Source organism: Phaethon lepturus, unplaced genomic scaffold (genome assembly GCF_000687285.1).
Source record: "Phaethon lepturus isolate BGI_N335 unplaced genomic scaffold, ASM68728v1 scaffold4096, whole genome shotgun sequence".
In the NCBI taxonomy this organism is placed as follows: domain Eukaryota; kingdom Metazoa; phylum Chordata; class Aves; order Phaethontiformes; family Phaethontidae; genus Phaethon; species Phaethon lepturus.
The window spans coordinates 46,610-63,894 of record NW_010548143.1 but is presented as its reverse complement, the minus strand read 5'-3'; the positions used below and the strand labels follow the sequence as shown (position 1 = coordinate 63,894).

Below are 17,285 nucleotides of genomic sequence, written 5' to 3'. Positions count from 1 at the left end.
AAAGAGTGAAGACATGGAAGACAAGGAATGTCACTAGGAACTGTCTATTACATAGAAAAACTATGAAACTTCTAAATTTCCAAAAATAAACCTCTTCAAACAAGCTCTACACAGGTAGTCTAATCTATATGAAATTTTTAACTATTTTTTTTTTATCTAACATGTATACAAAGGAGCCTCTTATCACTTGTTTTATTAGACTTCTTGATTTATTCAGTAGTATTCCCTGATAAATAACATCACGGATCCCCATCCAGGATACTGACCTATTTCTAGAGACTTTTATGTTCTATACTAAGCCTCCAGACATTTTTGAAAGATATGGCCAGAGCTATCATATTCTCATTGGAAACCTTGGAAATAGATGCCAGCAAAAGAGATACTGTGCAGCGTACAGACGAGGATCACCCACTCTGTGTGCCTCCAAAAATGTATTTCCTCTTTAACATAAAGAAATCACCCCATATATCTTGGATCCATCTTCTGTTGCCACAGGGAAAGGGAAGACTTTGTCCTGCATCTCTTGTATAGCATGTATATTACCACTTCCATTTAGAAAATAACTTTAAAAGAAACTTCTTATTCCTCTCCAACAGCTGTTTTTTTTCAAAGCAATTTTTACATTTTTATTCTGTTTCATTTACGTTATTACGTGAGGCCTACAAACAGTTGCAGAACATCACTTGTTATTATTTCACTGTGGCTTTTGTAGATGAGAAAATTAGTATCAACTGTATCAGCTGGTGAGTTGGGCTTCATTTGCTAGAGACAAAAGTCGTCTGAGTCTACGGCATACCAAAGAACAACTCTTTATTATTTATATTCACAAGCTGCAAATCTCTGCCTTTCAGCTGCAGACTGCAATGAACACACCGCCTCTCGCTAACAATAACCATGTGCTACGCTGTTTTAAACTTCTCCTGAGATTTCTGTTCACGTATCTCTTTGTAACCTGAAAGCTCAGCATCTGTAATGTATCTTGACGTACCAGAGATATACAGATGTTCCTTCCTGTGCATACCCCAAACCAAACAGATTGACCTCAAAGTGACTCCAATCTTGGAAGACAGCTCTTAAGAGGTATCTCCCACCTTCCATTTCTGAGCCATTTAATATGCAATGACTCACCTTATCCTCTAAAATGCTCAGATTCCTGCACAGATTAGCCGCAGTCAGGCACCAGTTTCATGGATCAAACACTTACTAGAAGAGAAGAATGTAACTGCTATCATGCAGCAATCTTTTGCTAATAAAAATACTTATGGGGCAGAACACAGTTCAATTTCAGATAGAAAAAACCTTCTGGAAAATTGGTAAGTCCTCAAGCAAATGCTGCTATACCGTTTCCAATGCTCGAGCTAATATAAAGGTGGGTCAGATCAGTTTACAGGAACTGTAGAGACATTCTCCTATTGCAGTGCAGAAGTTGCCCCGTATTACTCCGTGTATAATGCATGCCATAAAATTTAATTTGTGTACCTAACACCATTTGGGGTTAGACCAGATCGTAACATACAAAATACGGTTGCCAATGCTTCTTGACACTAAGTCCAGACAACAGGGCTTCCATTGTAACAAAACGTCCTGTAAAAATATCGAGCCAAATTTTCAACATTGTTAAGCACCTTTAATTCCTACTGATTTGCATTGGGACTCAAGGTGTTAGCACATCTGGCATCAATTTTAATGACTCTCTGTGTTAGTATTTCCTATTTTTATGCAGAGTTAAGTTTCTAAGTCTCCAGTTCAAATTCTCTCTTTCTCTCCCAACCAAACTAGAGTGCTAGCATCTGAATTTGGAGCCCACTTCAATATATTTTAACATTTCCTTTCCCCTGCTTTGGGAATGTGTGTGATTGGTGACATCCTTTCCTTCGGAAATCAAATGCAACTAATTAATTTGCAGTCTGTTGCAATTATTATTATTAGACCTGCTAATACTTGCTTCCTAACCTTTGTGAGGCTCTTCCTCAGTCCTACTGGCCTAATTTTCTAACAGACCAAAATGTGGAGCTGGGCTATGGATTCGAGTCACCGTAGGTTGCAAAGAGCACAAAGAAGTTACTCTAGATAACTGTGGAAAGCCAAAATGCCACTTTTGGTTTTGGTTTTTTTCCCTCTTTAGAAACTTATTATTAAAATATTAGTAAATATTTACAGTGCAGCCTGGCCGTCAGGACCAGCCAGGATCTGAAGATCATTAAGTAAAGCACATAAGAAAAGAAAGTTGAGCTAACTGTTTATACATATAACCACTGCTCCAGAGTTCCCAATGATTACCAGTTATCCTCAACTTTAAAGAGTAACTACACATAGCATGTAAAAAATCTGTGCATGATTAGCTGACTTGATGCCAGGTAATTCTTGAGGAGGCACTTCAGCCAGTAGAGAGGATGGGGCCTTAGATTATTACGAGACAGAATTTCATGCATGACAGTCATCACAGAAGACAATGCAGAAGCAAAGAATATTTCTCTGGATACTTCATATTTCCTTTTTATCTTTGATTTCAGAAATGTATCAGGATTCTTCTTGTTTTTAAAGTATTTTACCTATTTTTTATGTTGAAGGCTATTTTTTTCTCTCTCATTATTACACCGCATATAATTCACCACTGATATTAAACTTCCCTGAGTCTATGTCACGGCATCTACTGTTTTTGTTGCTGGATGCTCTACATAACTCAGGAGTCAACTAAATTTCTTTAACAATTCCTTTTATTATTCTTTGCTATGCTTTTTCTGTCTAAATCCTGCTTGACTTAAGACACTTTCTTCAAATATCCACACAATTCTATACTTAATTTCTTTTTTATGCCCCAGGAAGATGGGTGGTCCAGGGCATATGCATCAGCAGCTTGTGTCGGGACAAGGAAAGCTGGGCAGCTGCACGCTGTCAGACCCTCAGACTTGGAGCAAAGCTGCCAAAGCTGCATCATATAGACATCAGAAAAAGTTCAAGACATTTTAACAAAAATACGGAGAGTGTGAGAATAAAGCTTATAACTAAAACCGCTTCTCTAATTCATGGAAGCATTGCCACTGAGTCTGCTCTTAGAAGAAAGGCAAATAGGTTTTGGCCCTAAATGCTAATGTTTCCAGCTCCAAAATAGAAGCTTAAACACCTTGCACATATTGTAAGCACCTTTACAGTGATGTCTAAAATGACTTGTGATATTATCTATGCATTCATGAACATGTTCACCATACTCATGATTTAAAACACTATGGTCCACTCCAGGGAGTTTGGAAGATCAAAACGTGAGAGAAAACAATGAGAGATGGGAGGCTAGCTTGGAAAAAAGGGAGTTTTCTCAAAGAATTTAAAGGCAGTTTTTTCAAAGAACTCAAAATCTTTGATCTGTCATTGCATTTTCTTTTTTTAAAGAAATGCTGTCACTAAGTTGCAAATCTTTTCACTTCTAAGTCTTTTAAGTTGTTTGTAACTCTAAGAAACCAATTTCTAGTACTTCAGGAATGACAAAAAAGAACAAATGTCCTTCCCACTATTAAAAAAAGTTGTTTAGACATAAAAATGTGTGCCATTTATTTAAAAAAAAGATTTTGAATAAAGAGGAAATATTTTCTGAAACGTAAAAGGATGAATGCTAAAATAACTGAGTGAATAAATTCATATTTAAAATGTAATTGTGGGGCTTTTTTATTTAATGTTATATATTTTATGAGTAAGACCAATATAGCCAAAGCCCTAATGAGCAAAGTATAGTAATTTCTTCAGTCTCGTACGCATAAAGTTGACATTCTCTTCATTGGATGATATTTTTTTTTTAATGACTGGTCTTTGACTTATTTAGCAAGACAGTTACGCACACATACAACTTAAATTACTTGCCTTATTCTAGCTTGTGTTTAGAAGTTTGCCTAGGCATTTTCTCTCTGTGTAAAATGCATAACTTCCTACACAATACCAAAATCTGAATATATGCCACAATTATTTTTATTAAATTTCCAGTCTTTCTGTTGATGAGTAGACTCAGGACAATGATAATAAACTTCTTGAAACATGAGACAGACTTTTAAAGTACTTCTCAGTGCTACATGTTTTAATTACTGTGAGTGTACAGGGTACTGTGATTTATTTCTTTTTATTAACAAGAGCTCTTGTCAGGGACAATTCTAAGAGTCAATACATTCCTTCCAAATGCAACAAACTCCCTGAATGAAAGACAGATCTCAATAGGATCATTGACTTATTGGGCACCAGAGTAACTACAGAAAAGGAAAGTACCAACAGTGGAAAAAAACTTTCCATTTTGATTGTCAGTCATACCTGAGAGATAAATCTGTAAGAAAATCTGACTCTACTTTATCGTTTCTCCCCTATCCTTCCCTTAAGTATGTGCCATTCTTATTGCAGTAAATTCTGTTCCGCTTTGATGGGCAGAATGATTCTGCTGTCATTTGGAAAAACAGAAAGGAAAATTCTCTTGTGTAGTGCAAATTTATGTTGCACATTCTACATTTTTCACATGAAACAGCAAGACAGCAAAAGCAACAGAGATCTACTGCACAGACTACAGGAAAGCATATGAGCCTTACAATTTTTCAGCATAGTGAAATGGTGTTGGTTACTGCACATAAAACATTGTGCTCTCTGCTACATTTTTAAAGCAACACTTACAAGGTCTAAATTGAAAGAGATCTTAATACAGTATCATCTATGTGCTAATAAAATGCATAATATAAAGTCAAAGCATACAAATCGGAGCTTTTACAAAGTAGACTGCTAGATTTCCTTTTATCAAATAATGTTGTAAGATCAGAAAATGTATTTATTATACAAGCATGAATGTTATATACTTAAATACAGCAAACAGCAAAACCCGTAACAGTTTTGTAGCTAGTATTAGCAATCAAATCAGAACTTACAAAAACGATAAATGGTCAATTTTCAGCCTAATTTATCTGTCTTGTGGGAGGGGAGGAACCGAAAGCCTTAGAAATGCTGTGTAAGCAAAAGAGCTTGGCTTATTGCCGAGGTCACGGGTTGTGCTATGCGAAAACTAGAGTACGAAGCAACGTAGCGTTTTAAAAGACTAGCTGTGGCAGGCAAGAAGAAAGAATACATTTATGTTGAAATGCTGTGGGACTGTAATTCAAGGCATTATAAATTTCATTCAGATATAATTTTATGATATTTTAAATGATCACATTAAATGAAGTCTTCTCGGATTTCCCAACCCTCTTTTTAACTTAATTTTAGCTTAATTTTGTTTGTTATTTTCAGGCCTCCATAAAAGATACAGGCATTTTAGTTACTTTTTCACATTCTAATTACTTTTGCACAAACTGTGTGAGAGCCAAATAATAAAGCTCTTGATCAGAATTCTGTCTGAACAGTGACTGAGTGAATAGTCTCTATGGCGAGTTTTCTTTACAAGGTTTCTCCTAGGTTTCTGTGTTCAGCGAAAAGACTTTGCCCCACAAGGAAAAGAAAGAGCAGAACTGGCTCTGAACCCCGCGCGCCAGGCGGGACCTGCCGCGAGTATCCAACATGGAGACCTGCGACGTTCCACCTCGCTCCCACACACACTGTTTTGCTTTTCAGGGTCTTAGCGACTTGACAAATTGGACACAGCTTGGTAGTAATTCTTTCACTAGCAATCACTTTCGAGACCACAGTGTAAAGCAGTGCCTCTGCTAGAGCTAGCCTTCAGGATTTTTCACCATAAAATCTAGTTCATGGAAAATATAATTTTTACAAATTTAAGAGTTAAAAATACCAATTTTTCAGTTTTCCGCAGGCCTAATCATCCTGGAGCAAAAAAAAATCTGCTTAATAAATATTCTTTTCAGAGCAGCTTCACAGCTGCCAGACCTCCTCTTTCTGACAGTCTCTGTTTCTCTTTCAAATGCAAGGATTGTCCAACTTAAGAATGACCTTTTATTGGTTACTGCATATACATGGGTTAATACTGTACTACAAACATTTCTAAAATACGTTTTAACGACACTGCAACTCCACTGCTTCATATCCATGCAGGTTTTTAAGTGAATGGATTTTTATTGCTTTTTTTTTCAGAAAACCTAGACAAATAGTAAACACGTGCTTCATTCTTTAATCATATATATATACCGTATCTGAGACGCTGGTTCCAGAGATGTCAATGGATATCAATGACAACATATTTCCCAAGGCTTCAATTCCAGCATCAGTCACATTTTCACAGTAACGCAGATTTAGATAGGTCAATTCATGACATCTAAATCAAATAAAAAACCAGAAATTTCAGCTTTCCACTTTCATTACAGAAGTAGTATAGCAGATATGTTTTGTAACCATCCTTGATAAATTTTTTCCAGGGGATCTAGGAAAATAAGCACTCTAGACTTTTGATACCTACCTTACTTACACTTCCAAGAATTCCACTCATAATGCATAAGCATCACAAATACTTCAAACCATGAACAGCAATCAAATTAAATCAAAATACGGAAATCAAGGAGCTCTATTACATAAAAATATTTAATTAGTTTGATGCTTGACTTTTCCCCATCTCCAAACCTCTCGTATCTTGCACAGGAGCTTCAAAGCTCACTGCAACGACGGAATTCAGGACCCCATGGCTGCACCCACCCCCAGCTACAGCTCTGCTAATAACGGTACACAGCAAATAAAGATGTTGCCAGGTTCTGCAAAGCAGCATTCACTGACCACACATGGAAAACTGAATTTTACTGCATAAATAAGCACCGTAAAAGCTGTATCTTCCCGTAACCAAACCACAAGACCTAAGAAATGTGGCTGCTCAAGCAGTGCGTTCAGAGCCTGAGGGGGAACGCCCCGTCAGTAAAAGGGAGACGGCATTCCCCAGCTGACCAGCAAGCGTGCTGCACTTATCCACAACTTCTGTTACAAAAGCATAAACAGGGGCCTGCTGAGAGATCAAGTAAGGAGCGGAAAAACCGACCCCAATCTTCTCTGGATATTTAAAAATTATTTTTTAATTGCCAATATCAATACTCCTTCTGAGGAACTGCAATTGAAGAGGTTTAGAAATAGAGTGCTTTTTGTTTGTGCAGACATGAGTATTTATTGAGTTTACAAAAATGTGACATACATGCTAATCTTTTAATGCAATTTTGTCACTGACAAACATCATTTAAGCGCTTTTTTTTTCCCCCTAAAATTATGACTTCTCAGGTTTCCATATTTATATTGATGAATTCACCTTTATATAATGGAACATTTTTTAAGAGATTCACAGTGCCAGAAAGGACCAGTCGTTTATCCAGTACAATTTTCTGTACACAATTGGCTGTGTAATTTTATCCATTTATTAACATATTAAGAACTTTAACACTACACTGAAAGTCTAACCACACTAGAAAAATATTGTATTGGACTATGGTACCTTTGTGCTATGTCTGTGACAGAAGCATCAGTTACACGAATACAATTAGTCAAATTCAGCTCTCTCAGCTTAGCTCCTGAAGAACCTTGTGCAAATGGTCTTACGCCTCCATCACTGATTCTAAAAAAGAAACGCAGGCAATATTTATAATATATATTTTTCCTACACCATACAAGGCAATTTACAATTTACACTCAGCATCCTGCATTGTAGGTAAGCAGAAATTACTAATGGGATTTTTTAAATAGCCTTTTAAACCCAAAAAGGAGTAAGAATAACTAATAGCTCAATTAGAAAGATGCTGCTCTTTGGAACTGCTGAAAACCAGAACTTTCTGAAAACAAGTCTGATGGAGATTATGAGAACTTCCATTAGTTCCAACACTCGGGTATGATAGCATTCCAAAAGCAGAGATTGGAAAACATATCTAGAAAGAATCAGGACCTTAGACATTTTAGAGTAATATTTATTTTAATGTCTTTGTTAATTTAAGAATCTGAAATAATCTAAAGGAAAAATTATCTTCTAGCACAGAAGCAAAAGTCTCAGGTAGTACATGTATGTAGTAGCTGTTCTGTACATGTACACATGCATGAAGAGTTAACATGAGTTCTTCCTCGGAGTGTTTCACTTAATGAATTGCATATCTTATACATGAATGGCTAACTTATACACAAAGGTTATAAAAATTAAGTAGATATAGATTGAAAATCATTCAGCCAAGTTGAGAGGGTTGGAGAGCTGACTACAACTTGGGTAAGTGTTTCAATACAGTTCATCTCTCTGATATGTTTAACATTACTTGTACACTTAGCTTTTCAGTGTATTCCCAGTATTTCTTCTGTGTTCCATGACAAATAAAAAATTAATCCCAGAATTCCATAGGACAGAGTTGTATTTTGGCTTGTACGGTTTGTTGCAGCACAAAGAATCACTGCAAATCCCAAAGTCCTAGAAACATATGGGTAATGATAACCTGCACAAAGCCTCATTGTGTGACCACAAGCTACAGAGGAAGTGACAATTCATAAAGTGTTAAAGTGATCACTCTGCAATAATTCAGCCACTGTGGTAGTTTTGATATATTTCACAGTGCAGTTGTTTTTCATTCAAGATAGATAAATTTAAGAAATATACCTTCAGAATAATTAAGTCTGCAAGGAATGCAGAGCCTGGCAATGCAGTCAACTGAAGTAAAAAGAAAAGATATTCTGTAACCACACTGGGTTTGAGGGATGAAACAGCGACATTATAACTTTTGAAATAATTGTGCTGTGAATATACATGCTAAGTTTCCCTAGTCAGCTGATTAACTGTATAAGAACACACTGCTTTATCAGACAGGAAGATAACATCCTTAAACAGGGAAAATGTTGTCAAGGGTATGAGCTACCACATGGCCTGTGTCCATTTTTAGACACCTTTTTACTCACATCTCCATTATTTCTTAATTCTAATAATCATGAGCAATGAAATTTCTTTCTTCATTTTTCACATGTAGTCAATTCCCTCCTGTAATTTAAGAATTCTAAATTGTCAGATTTGCTCTTCGTGACCCTTTCATTTCTCAAAAAAAAGTTCCAAAAGACTAAGAAAACTTAGACTCTCTTAGACTGAGATAAAATGTCAATTAAAAAAAACAAAAGGGATTAAAAGCGCCAAGATGGCTAAGCATTTCAAAATCTGTTCTTAAGATTCTACCACCAGTATGGCACTTCCCTTGATTTCTATGAGAAATTCCTAAACGTTTCCAACTCACCATGTGAACTTTTATAGCAACACACTGTCCAAATAAGAGAAACATAAATACTAACAATTCCCCTTTTGTAGATTCATATCTCTTGAGATAAACTCTTACCAAGTTTAGATGCGTTACAGTCTATAACTTTGTTAATGCTGAAACTTTTACAAGTGTCTGCAAAAGCAATGAGATCAGTAGGATTTTACAATAGCTTTACAATTGCTTAAGAAGTTTTGTTAAGGTAATTCAGCAATTCTTTAGCAGTAGAGACAGCAGACACATGTGCAAACACACTCACAGCCCAAGATTTGGCTAACAGACTGGAAAATTCAGCCTTCTAAACGTTAAACCAGAAAATGCAGGCAGCTGTCCCATCTGCCCAGCTGAACTATCAACATGATGTCATGGTATGACTCCAGCACTTCTCAGCGCATCTACATGCCATGTTATCAGATTTTTATACGGCATCAACAAGCACAAAAAGTACTTTAGTTACACATTAAAGCAAAACCCCTAAAACTTCACATGATGTCAGAAATTTTAAGATAAGCAGCAATTCTAGCTTCTTTGTCTTATTTTTTATGTCTGTTGATTTTGAAATGTTTGGAGGTTTTGCCCTCCATGTGCCCTCCCATCCTTGACTCCATTGCCATGTCACAAAACAGGGAACAAGCATGCAGCTTTGGAAGCCCTTTCGTTTGCCTTGTTTCTACTGATACATGACACACCTGAAGAGGAAAACAGGCTTCACATAAAACATATCCTTCCTCCACAACATAAATTACAATGTTGTCTTTGCAATTCTAAAAAATTGGCAGGTTTGTTTATATCTTAGTACTATATAGTTATAGCTGTTTTAATATTCATTAAATTAAATTATATCCAAATTTTAACAGAGTTGTGGCACTGCCACTGTCTTTGATTATCATTTTCATCTCCTTCAGAGGCACATTCCAGCATTAAAATATGCCATGGCTATTAAGTAATATTACATCTGCAGTTGATTTTTTTTTCTTGAACTGGAGTAATAATTAATGGATTTTTGAAAACATGATATAGGAACAAAAAAGTACTTGTATAAAATAGTAAGATACATGTATTAACATTCTAAGAATTTATTTTTAAAACTGAAAGCTGTGCTAACAGGACTTATTATGAATATAATTAACTTTACTAAAATTCCTTTACAGTGGCTTACAGAAATCTGGATGTGATATAGTACCTTATGCAGTCTGCTACATTCAGTACAAGAATATGCTTCATGGATGAAATCATCTTAAGACCAGCATCTGTAATCTTCTGGCAATCAGCCACATGAATGTGCCTGATGTATGGGCAGCATTTACTCATCAACTTGAGACTTAAATCAGTAATTTGGTTATTCCCTGTTGAAACAGATAAAGATGTAAGTTACACACCTGACATACATTAAGGGCCTAATCCAAGTACCCACTGAAATCAGTTGACTCACTCTTATTTATTTCAAATTATCTGGATTTTAAAATACATCATCCTAATAATTTTGTGAATTATTATACTAACCTTCAATGCTGACCTTGATGAGTTTACATTCAGCAAGGGCTTTAAAAGTTGTATCAGAAAGATGTGGAGAATCAAGAAAGACAACAGACATTATCTGCTGGCACTTTTCAACCAGAGCCTTTGAAGGGAAAAAGGCAAAGTAAAAGATTCATATTCAAAAACATTCATATATTCATATGCTGTAACATAACAAAAGATCAGCAAATATTTTGCATATAATACCAAATGTTACAGTTTCAAACTAATAGTTATAATCCGTTTTAACAGTAACTTCTAGACAGTAAGTGGTATATAAGCAAGTGAAATTCTCCATGTATTTATCATTCTTGGGAACCCAAGGAAAAGAAGTAACTGGAGACATGAAGTATGGCAGACGCCCCAGACAGTCATCTAGTTAACAGTCACTTTTGCAGAAGACTGGGAATTCTTTTTTGATGGGCCAAATCAGTAGCAGAATGCTGTTCCCATATATTATATTTGCTTTAACACTGAAAAAACTGAAAAACTCTCATTTATAAACTGGAAGGCCTTAATTCAGCCATACCCATGTAGCAAAAGAAGACAAGACAACAGCAATTTTCTGAAAGTGACTGCAAGTGAGCAAGATTTATAAACATAATTAGATAATAGTTCTAAAAATGTTTTAGGAGAGAAATTTTCCTCTTAAATTGTATCTGCATAACTTTCTTTAAAGTCAGTTGAGTGGATAACCCAGTTCCAACATCAGAACGTTTCTCAAAGTCCAGATTTCTTCTCAATTTCTTACTTGAATACATCTGTCTGTAAGAGTAGGCATTTTGTTGATTAGCAAATCTTGAATCCTACTGCAGCCATTGGCAATATTTCTGAAGCCATCAACTGAAATCTAAGTAAGAAATAAAATATTTATATCTTAGCAAGACTAACAAAAACAATACAGGAAAGGCTTGAGATCTTTTCAGTACTTTAAAATCATGGGTACCTAGATGCTCACTAAAACAAGAAATGCATTAATCCCATTAAAAGAAAAACGGACACATGAGGTATACATATTATTCTGAAATTTTAACAACATAATCCAAATCCAGGATCTGTTCCAAAAATGTGTCTACTAAGCAAGCAAGAGTAAGGTACAACCATTTCTAGAGTCAACACCATTTATAGCAATGAATGTCACATCCTTCTACCTTTGTTCTTCCAGCCTTATGAGGTATTCACACATGGCAGATGCTCACGTCTAGTTTGAAGCAAGGTTTGAACGTGGTAAAATATCTTCATTGTTTTTTCTAGATCCATAGTAAAATGTGTGCTAAATTCCGACAGGGTACAAAGAAAGATCCTACGCAATCACAATAACATAGAGCTTGTTTACAAAATCCTTGTCCATGTAGGACCGCAACACCAACTCTGCATACTCCAGCAGAGCAATATTCAGTGAAAGTGTGAATGGACAGATGGATCTGTTAATTCAGTTTATTCCCTTTTCACCCCAGGGAGTGACTCCAGGGAGTCAATTCTTCAACTGTCCAAATTCAATAGATGTCCGTTCACTCTTGTGCATACAAAGTAGTTCCTTTGACATATAAATCCTGTGTAAAGTATAGGACAGTTTCCTTTTAGTCCCGTGTTCTACAGACAACATGGATGTGAACCCTTCCTCCCCATGAAATAGTCCCCCTGATATTTGCATGCAGAGATCTCGCTATTTCCCAGAGTTTTGAAGTTCTATAATATAATACTCCTGTGCAGCTCAGACCACAGCTGTGCTCTGCTCCAGGAACTCGTTTGAAAAACATCTGCAAAAAAAAGCAGTCTGGCATGTTCTCCTGGGTACCAAATAAGGCCCGAGGAGACAAGAATCCAAAGGAGGAAACTTCAAAGATAAAGAATACTGGGAGGGATTCTTGCTGTGCCCCACCTCTCCAGCTGCTGCAGAAGGCTGATTTGCTTAGTTACATTGCTTAAGGGGAGCGGCAGTGTAAAACAGAGGTTTGCTTAGGGTATGTTGTCTGACAGTGGACACCATTAGCAGACAGCAGATAGTCACAGAAAAGCAAGCCAGAAGCTAAGCAGCAGCTAATCACCCATCACACGTCACCATGGAATCAGTGCACCACAAGATACCTCCAGTTCTTGCACTTGCAGCCTCCAGCCTCTGTAGCACATTTGCTCCCCACAGCTACCCATCAGTGGAAACAAGGGTGAAGCCTGCTCTCCTTCCACGCTAGCATTGAGTGAGGGGGTTCACACAGTGGGTTTCTGGCTCTTCTTTTTGCAAACTTAACGTTCGGGTTCTTTTTGCGTGTGAGATTTTTCTCCATGAACCGAGTATCTGACTTCAAGTTATAATCAAGGCAGACTGTCTTTTCTTTCCTGGCATAACGCCCCATCTTTTAACTTATGGCCAGGTTAGCTTGCTCTTTATTTTCAGTCTGGAGTGGCCTTTTAAACAGATTCTTTATAAACTTTAAATATTTTGATGTTAAATGTCTGTCCTTCGTACGGGATTGTGGCACTCTTTGCACTTCTTCCCCTGTGCGGGGCGAGGGGGTTCAGTACTAGAGGGGAACTGGCTACATGTCTGTCAAATATGTTCTTAGGCTTTAAGTGTTTGTGCAGGTCTCACGTCCAGACAGACAGAATATGGTGTGGCTCATGACACACGCTGGCACTGTTAGCACTGTGGATGCAAATATTCCAGCGTGGTTTGAGCTCAGGGCAAGTGTAGTATGAATGTTTTTCCTACAGTGGGTCTGTTAACAGCCTGCAGAATAACAGCATGCAAACCTTACCATCAAAATAGCGACAGGAAATATTTTACAGGTAAAGCATGGTGATACACATCCCATCAACTACCCTCTGTCAGCTGCCTGTGTTCAAGGGCCGGTCTGATATGGTGCAGCTGTGTGAGCCTGGATCAGGCTCCTCTGAACCAGCTCTACTGCAAGAAGGAGCTGAAGAAGGAAAAAGAGCAAAATCTTGGGGGCAGGAGGGAGGGCTGCAGGAAAGGATTATACAGAAAGGTAACCGCCTTGTAACCACACGCTGGTCAGAGCCTGTAAGGCCTCTTGGTGCACTCCAGGCTCTCACACCCCCCCTCCAACTGAGACATGTCTGCTGGACAAAAGGACACGGTGACTTTGGGAATGCGGTCGATGTGGGTAACACATCACCGAGGATCTGCAGATAGTACTGTGGATCTCACCCATCAGCACAGATAGGTTGGATTTGCCTACCCCAAATGATTGCAAAACAACCAGTACTAGTGTAGGGCTACTATGGCAAGGGCAATCCTCTTTTCAACTGCTAGGGATCACCAGAAGGTAAAATGTCAGCGTGGAAAGACGGGTGCTAATTCTCAGGACAGAATATTAAATTCTGTTGTCCAAATTCTATGGCTTTCTACTCACTATTGGTATATGTAACGTAGGACAATGTAATCCTATCTCCAGTTTCCTCAGCCCACAACCTCCTGTCTGTATGAAAGGGATTAGGTTAAATTGTGAACTTCATGCAAGCAGCTGCCTGAGGGACGTATTGGGAAATCTCCATTCTCTGCTGGTCAAGAAGCTCTAATTGCTTTAACATGGCATGACCACTTCATTCAAGTAAGAGTTTACCTAACCCTGCAACAGGCTTCCTCATTGTTAGCTCTCAAGCCATGCAACAACAGAAGACAGCACATTTCTACAGCATGCACCAATTAGTTTAATATGTTAAAGCAAAACAAATCACCCCCTAGAAATGTCGGTTTGAGAGGTGAATTTCTGGTAATTGAGTCTTGTTCTTGGTCCATATATTACAAAGAGCAAACCATTCCCAAGGGAAGAGAGGGTATGTTGCATCATACAGTTTGTTGTAATACATGGTAATAACAGTGTCCATTATAATCTGAACATGATGCCTTTTCAAAAGAAGACTGAGGTTTTCACTCTTCTAAAAAATCAGCCACAGTTGATTAAGCACTTTGAGTATGCTTTAGCTGTTATGACAGTAGGATTTCCCCTTGTAACTGCTGAACAGATTTGCTATACTGAGAAGGAATAACTCTGCTCCCAAGGAACAGACACTCAAAAGCTGAGATAGTGCAGAACATGCCATATCCAGCTATGCTTATTGTTCAAACTGAAGAGATTTGGTGTGACTCAGTTCAAATGCATCATCAGTTGTAACCAACTGCAGCTGACTCCTGTGACTGCTAACCAAAGGAGGGTGTGGAGCTTAACGGGGGCTGCTGCCAATTCTTCTTGGGATTTTTTTTTTTACCATGAACACACTGTTAGCTGTTAAGAGTACCTACTGCTGGTGATCACAGTTAGATACAGAGAGTAGGAATACAAGATCCCTATGTACCATATGTGGTATGTACCTAAAACTCAAATGAAAATACAATTAAGTGATGGACCTTAGTTACATTGCATTACTTGATGCTTTGGCCAAGATTTTAAAAATATCACTGAAAAAAACTAAATGCAGACTCTGGAGCCTAGTTTTAAGCTCCTGACTTTGCAAATGTTAGCCATTTAACTGAGCAGTAAGATAAATATTTGCGAGGCTTACAGGTTGTTCTGATAATCGTAAAAGAGGAATCACAGTCAAGACTAAAATCAGGGAAATAAATACGTAGGAAAAATGCTAAGAAGTCAAGAAAATGTCAATAAGATTGATGGTAATTTTAAAAAAGGACTGCAAATGCTGAAGCCTTTGTTTACTCCACTGAAATTAGGAATACAACTGAGGTGTCTATGTTAGACAGTTATGAAACTTGGCATCTCTCTATAGCAAACAAAGAGCAAGACAGATCCCAAGATGGGTCTGACCTGAAGAAGTCTGAATCATCTCCGGAGACCTCTCTCCCTCTCTAATTGTTATACAGATAAATTAAGGTAATTTTCTAGGCATTACCTTTGGTTAGATGCCTAAAATCAAGTTAAATTCCCATCCTCAAAAGGATTGATAGTAGGTTACAAGTAATCAGATCAAACTCAACAATGCTGAGGGACAAAGGTAGCATATCTGCTTCTGGAATTCAGTAATGATTGCATAATGTTAACTGAGGTCTAAAGGATTTTTAATGTCTTTGTCTGGAAAAACACTGTTTGCTTAACATAGCTATTTGATACCACAAATAGCAGCAATTTAGTGTTTTCCTCCATGCAAGCCATAAACAATTATACTGAAGCAGATAATAATCCCCCTGCACAGATTGTTTCAAATATTTTGCACTTGAACTGTTTTTTAACTTAAAGCTGGGTAATGGATCTCAGCCATCAGGTTGAGAAAATTCCAGTGTGAAACATGCGTTCAGATAAGATTCAATTAAATTAGTCAACATTTAGATGCTGTTGCAATATCATACATATTTGTCGTATTTTTCTTTATTCCTAGAGCAACAAAATCTTAACCTTGAATTTCTTTTCTAAAGCCCCTACATATTATCTATGAAACTTCAGGTACTCTTGAAGATAAGGTGTAGAAATATGAAATTTTTTGCATATTTTAGTAGAACAATTGCTTTCTCAACTTATTCGGAATTTCAATGTTTAATAGATTGCCTCAAGAGTGAACAGCTTGATCCAAGAATCAATGTTAGGATAGATATGGAATTTAATCTTGCATTCTTTGCCCCAGATCAGTAAAATCCCACTTAAACCTCCTTCTTCAAACCAAATGTGAGAGAGGATGTTTTGAAGGTTATTATGAGTCTTAGATCCTACAAAATTCTGCAAAACAGTCTTTTCTTGCATGACTCATTCTTACAGTTTTTTTTTTTGCATGTACAGAATCAGAAGCCAATGCAATGAGCATATATGAAATATAATTCCTTGTCTCTAAGGAGTTTTCAGTCTAACATTTAAATGATTGATTTGGGGGGTTTTCTTAACTGTATGCTAGTCTACTGTGATCTGAAATGAAAGCACATCAAAACAAACATGGAGCAAACCACAACTAAAGAATTGTCCCCATAGATTTAGAAAATAAATGTAGTGAAATGATGAAATGCTTGTAAGATTGTCAAAAGTCATTTCCTTTCATCTTTTTTATAGTTTCTTAATTGCAAGGAACAGGAATACACAGAATGTTTATTAAGGTTTTGGTTTATTTGCTACACATACAGTGCTGCTTTAAAACTCCTTTTCCCCCCTGAACCTATTGCGCTTGTGGAATCCACCCTGCAAGGCAGAACGCTGTCTGCAGCACAGAAGGGATTTTGAAGAAACACTGTAAGTCTAGTATTGTCAATGGACTGTGAGTGCAGAAACTTGAAAATCAGCGTTTGGGATTGAGGAAGCACTCTTGTGGTGCACAAGGGGATATCTTTTTTTATTTATTCTGTGTTTGTCGAGAATGATAAAATGAATTGTGACATCCTTTCAGATGTTTGGCACATTACATTGATGGCTTGCCTCCACATGTTATTTTTCTTTTAATTTTCCACTGTCCAAAAAAAGGTTCTAGTAACATACTCCTGAATTAGCATATTTCTAAAAACATAGAATAGTGCATGTGTAACTTATAATAAAGTATTCTTCCGTTACATGAGTTTGTACTCAGGAAATGTAAACAATGAGTCCTCTTCTTCAATAAATAAAGAATGTGGCTCAGCTTTTTCTCCCCAAGTGATGGCCCATTTTTTGCTGCTTGATA

General features: G+C 37.1%; 1 protein-coding gene across 1 annotated transcript in view; it reads right to left on the bottom strand.

Moving 5' to 3' along the window:
• FBXL13 (F-box and leucine-rich repeat protein 13) overlaps positions 1–17,285 on the bottom strand; it is a gene marked incomplete at both ends in the record, with an annotated part of 74,377 nt that overhangs the window by 11,661 nt on the left and 45,431 nt on the right. The window contains 5 exons of the mRNA XM_010289863.1: positions 6,097–6,223; positions 7,376–7,495; positions 10,339–10,501; positions 10,659–10,776; positions 11,425–11,523. Of these exons, the coding sequence (XP_010288165.1) occupies positions 6,097–6,223; positions 7,376–7,495; positions 10,339–10,501; positions 10,659–10,776; positions 11,425–11,523 (627 nt within the window). The remainder of the gene's footprint in view (positions 1–6,096; positions 6,224–7,375; positions 7,496–10,338; positions 10,502–10,658; positions 10,777–11,424; positions 11,524–17,285) is intronic.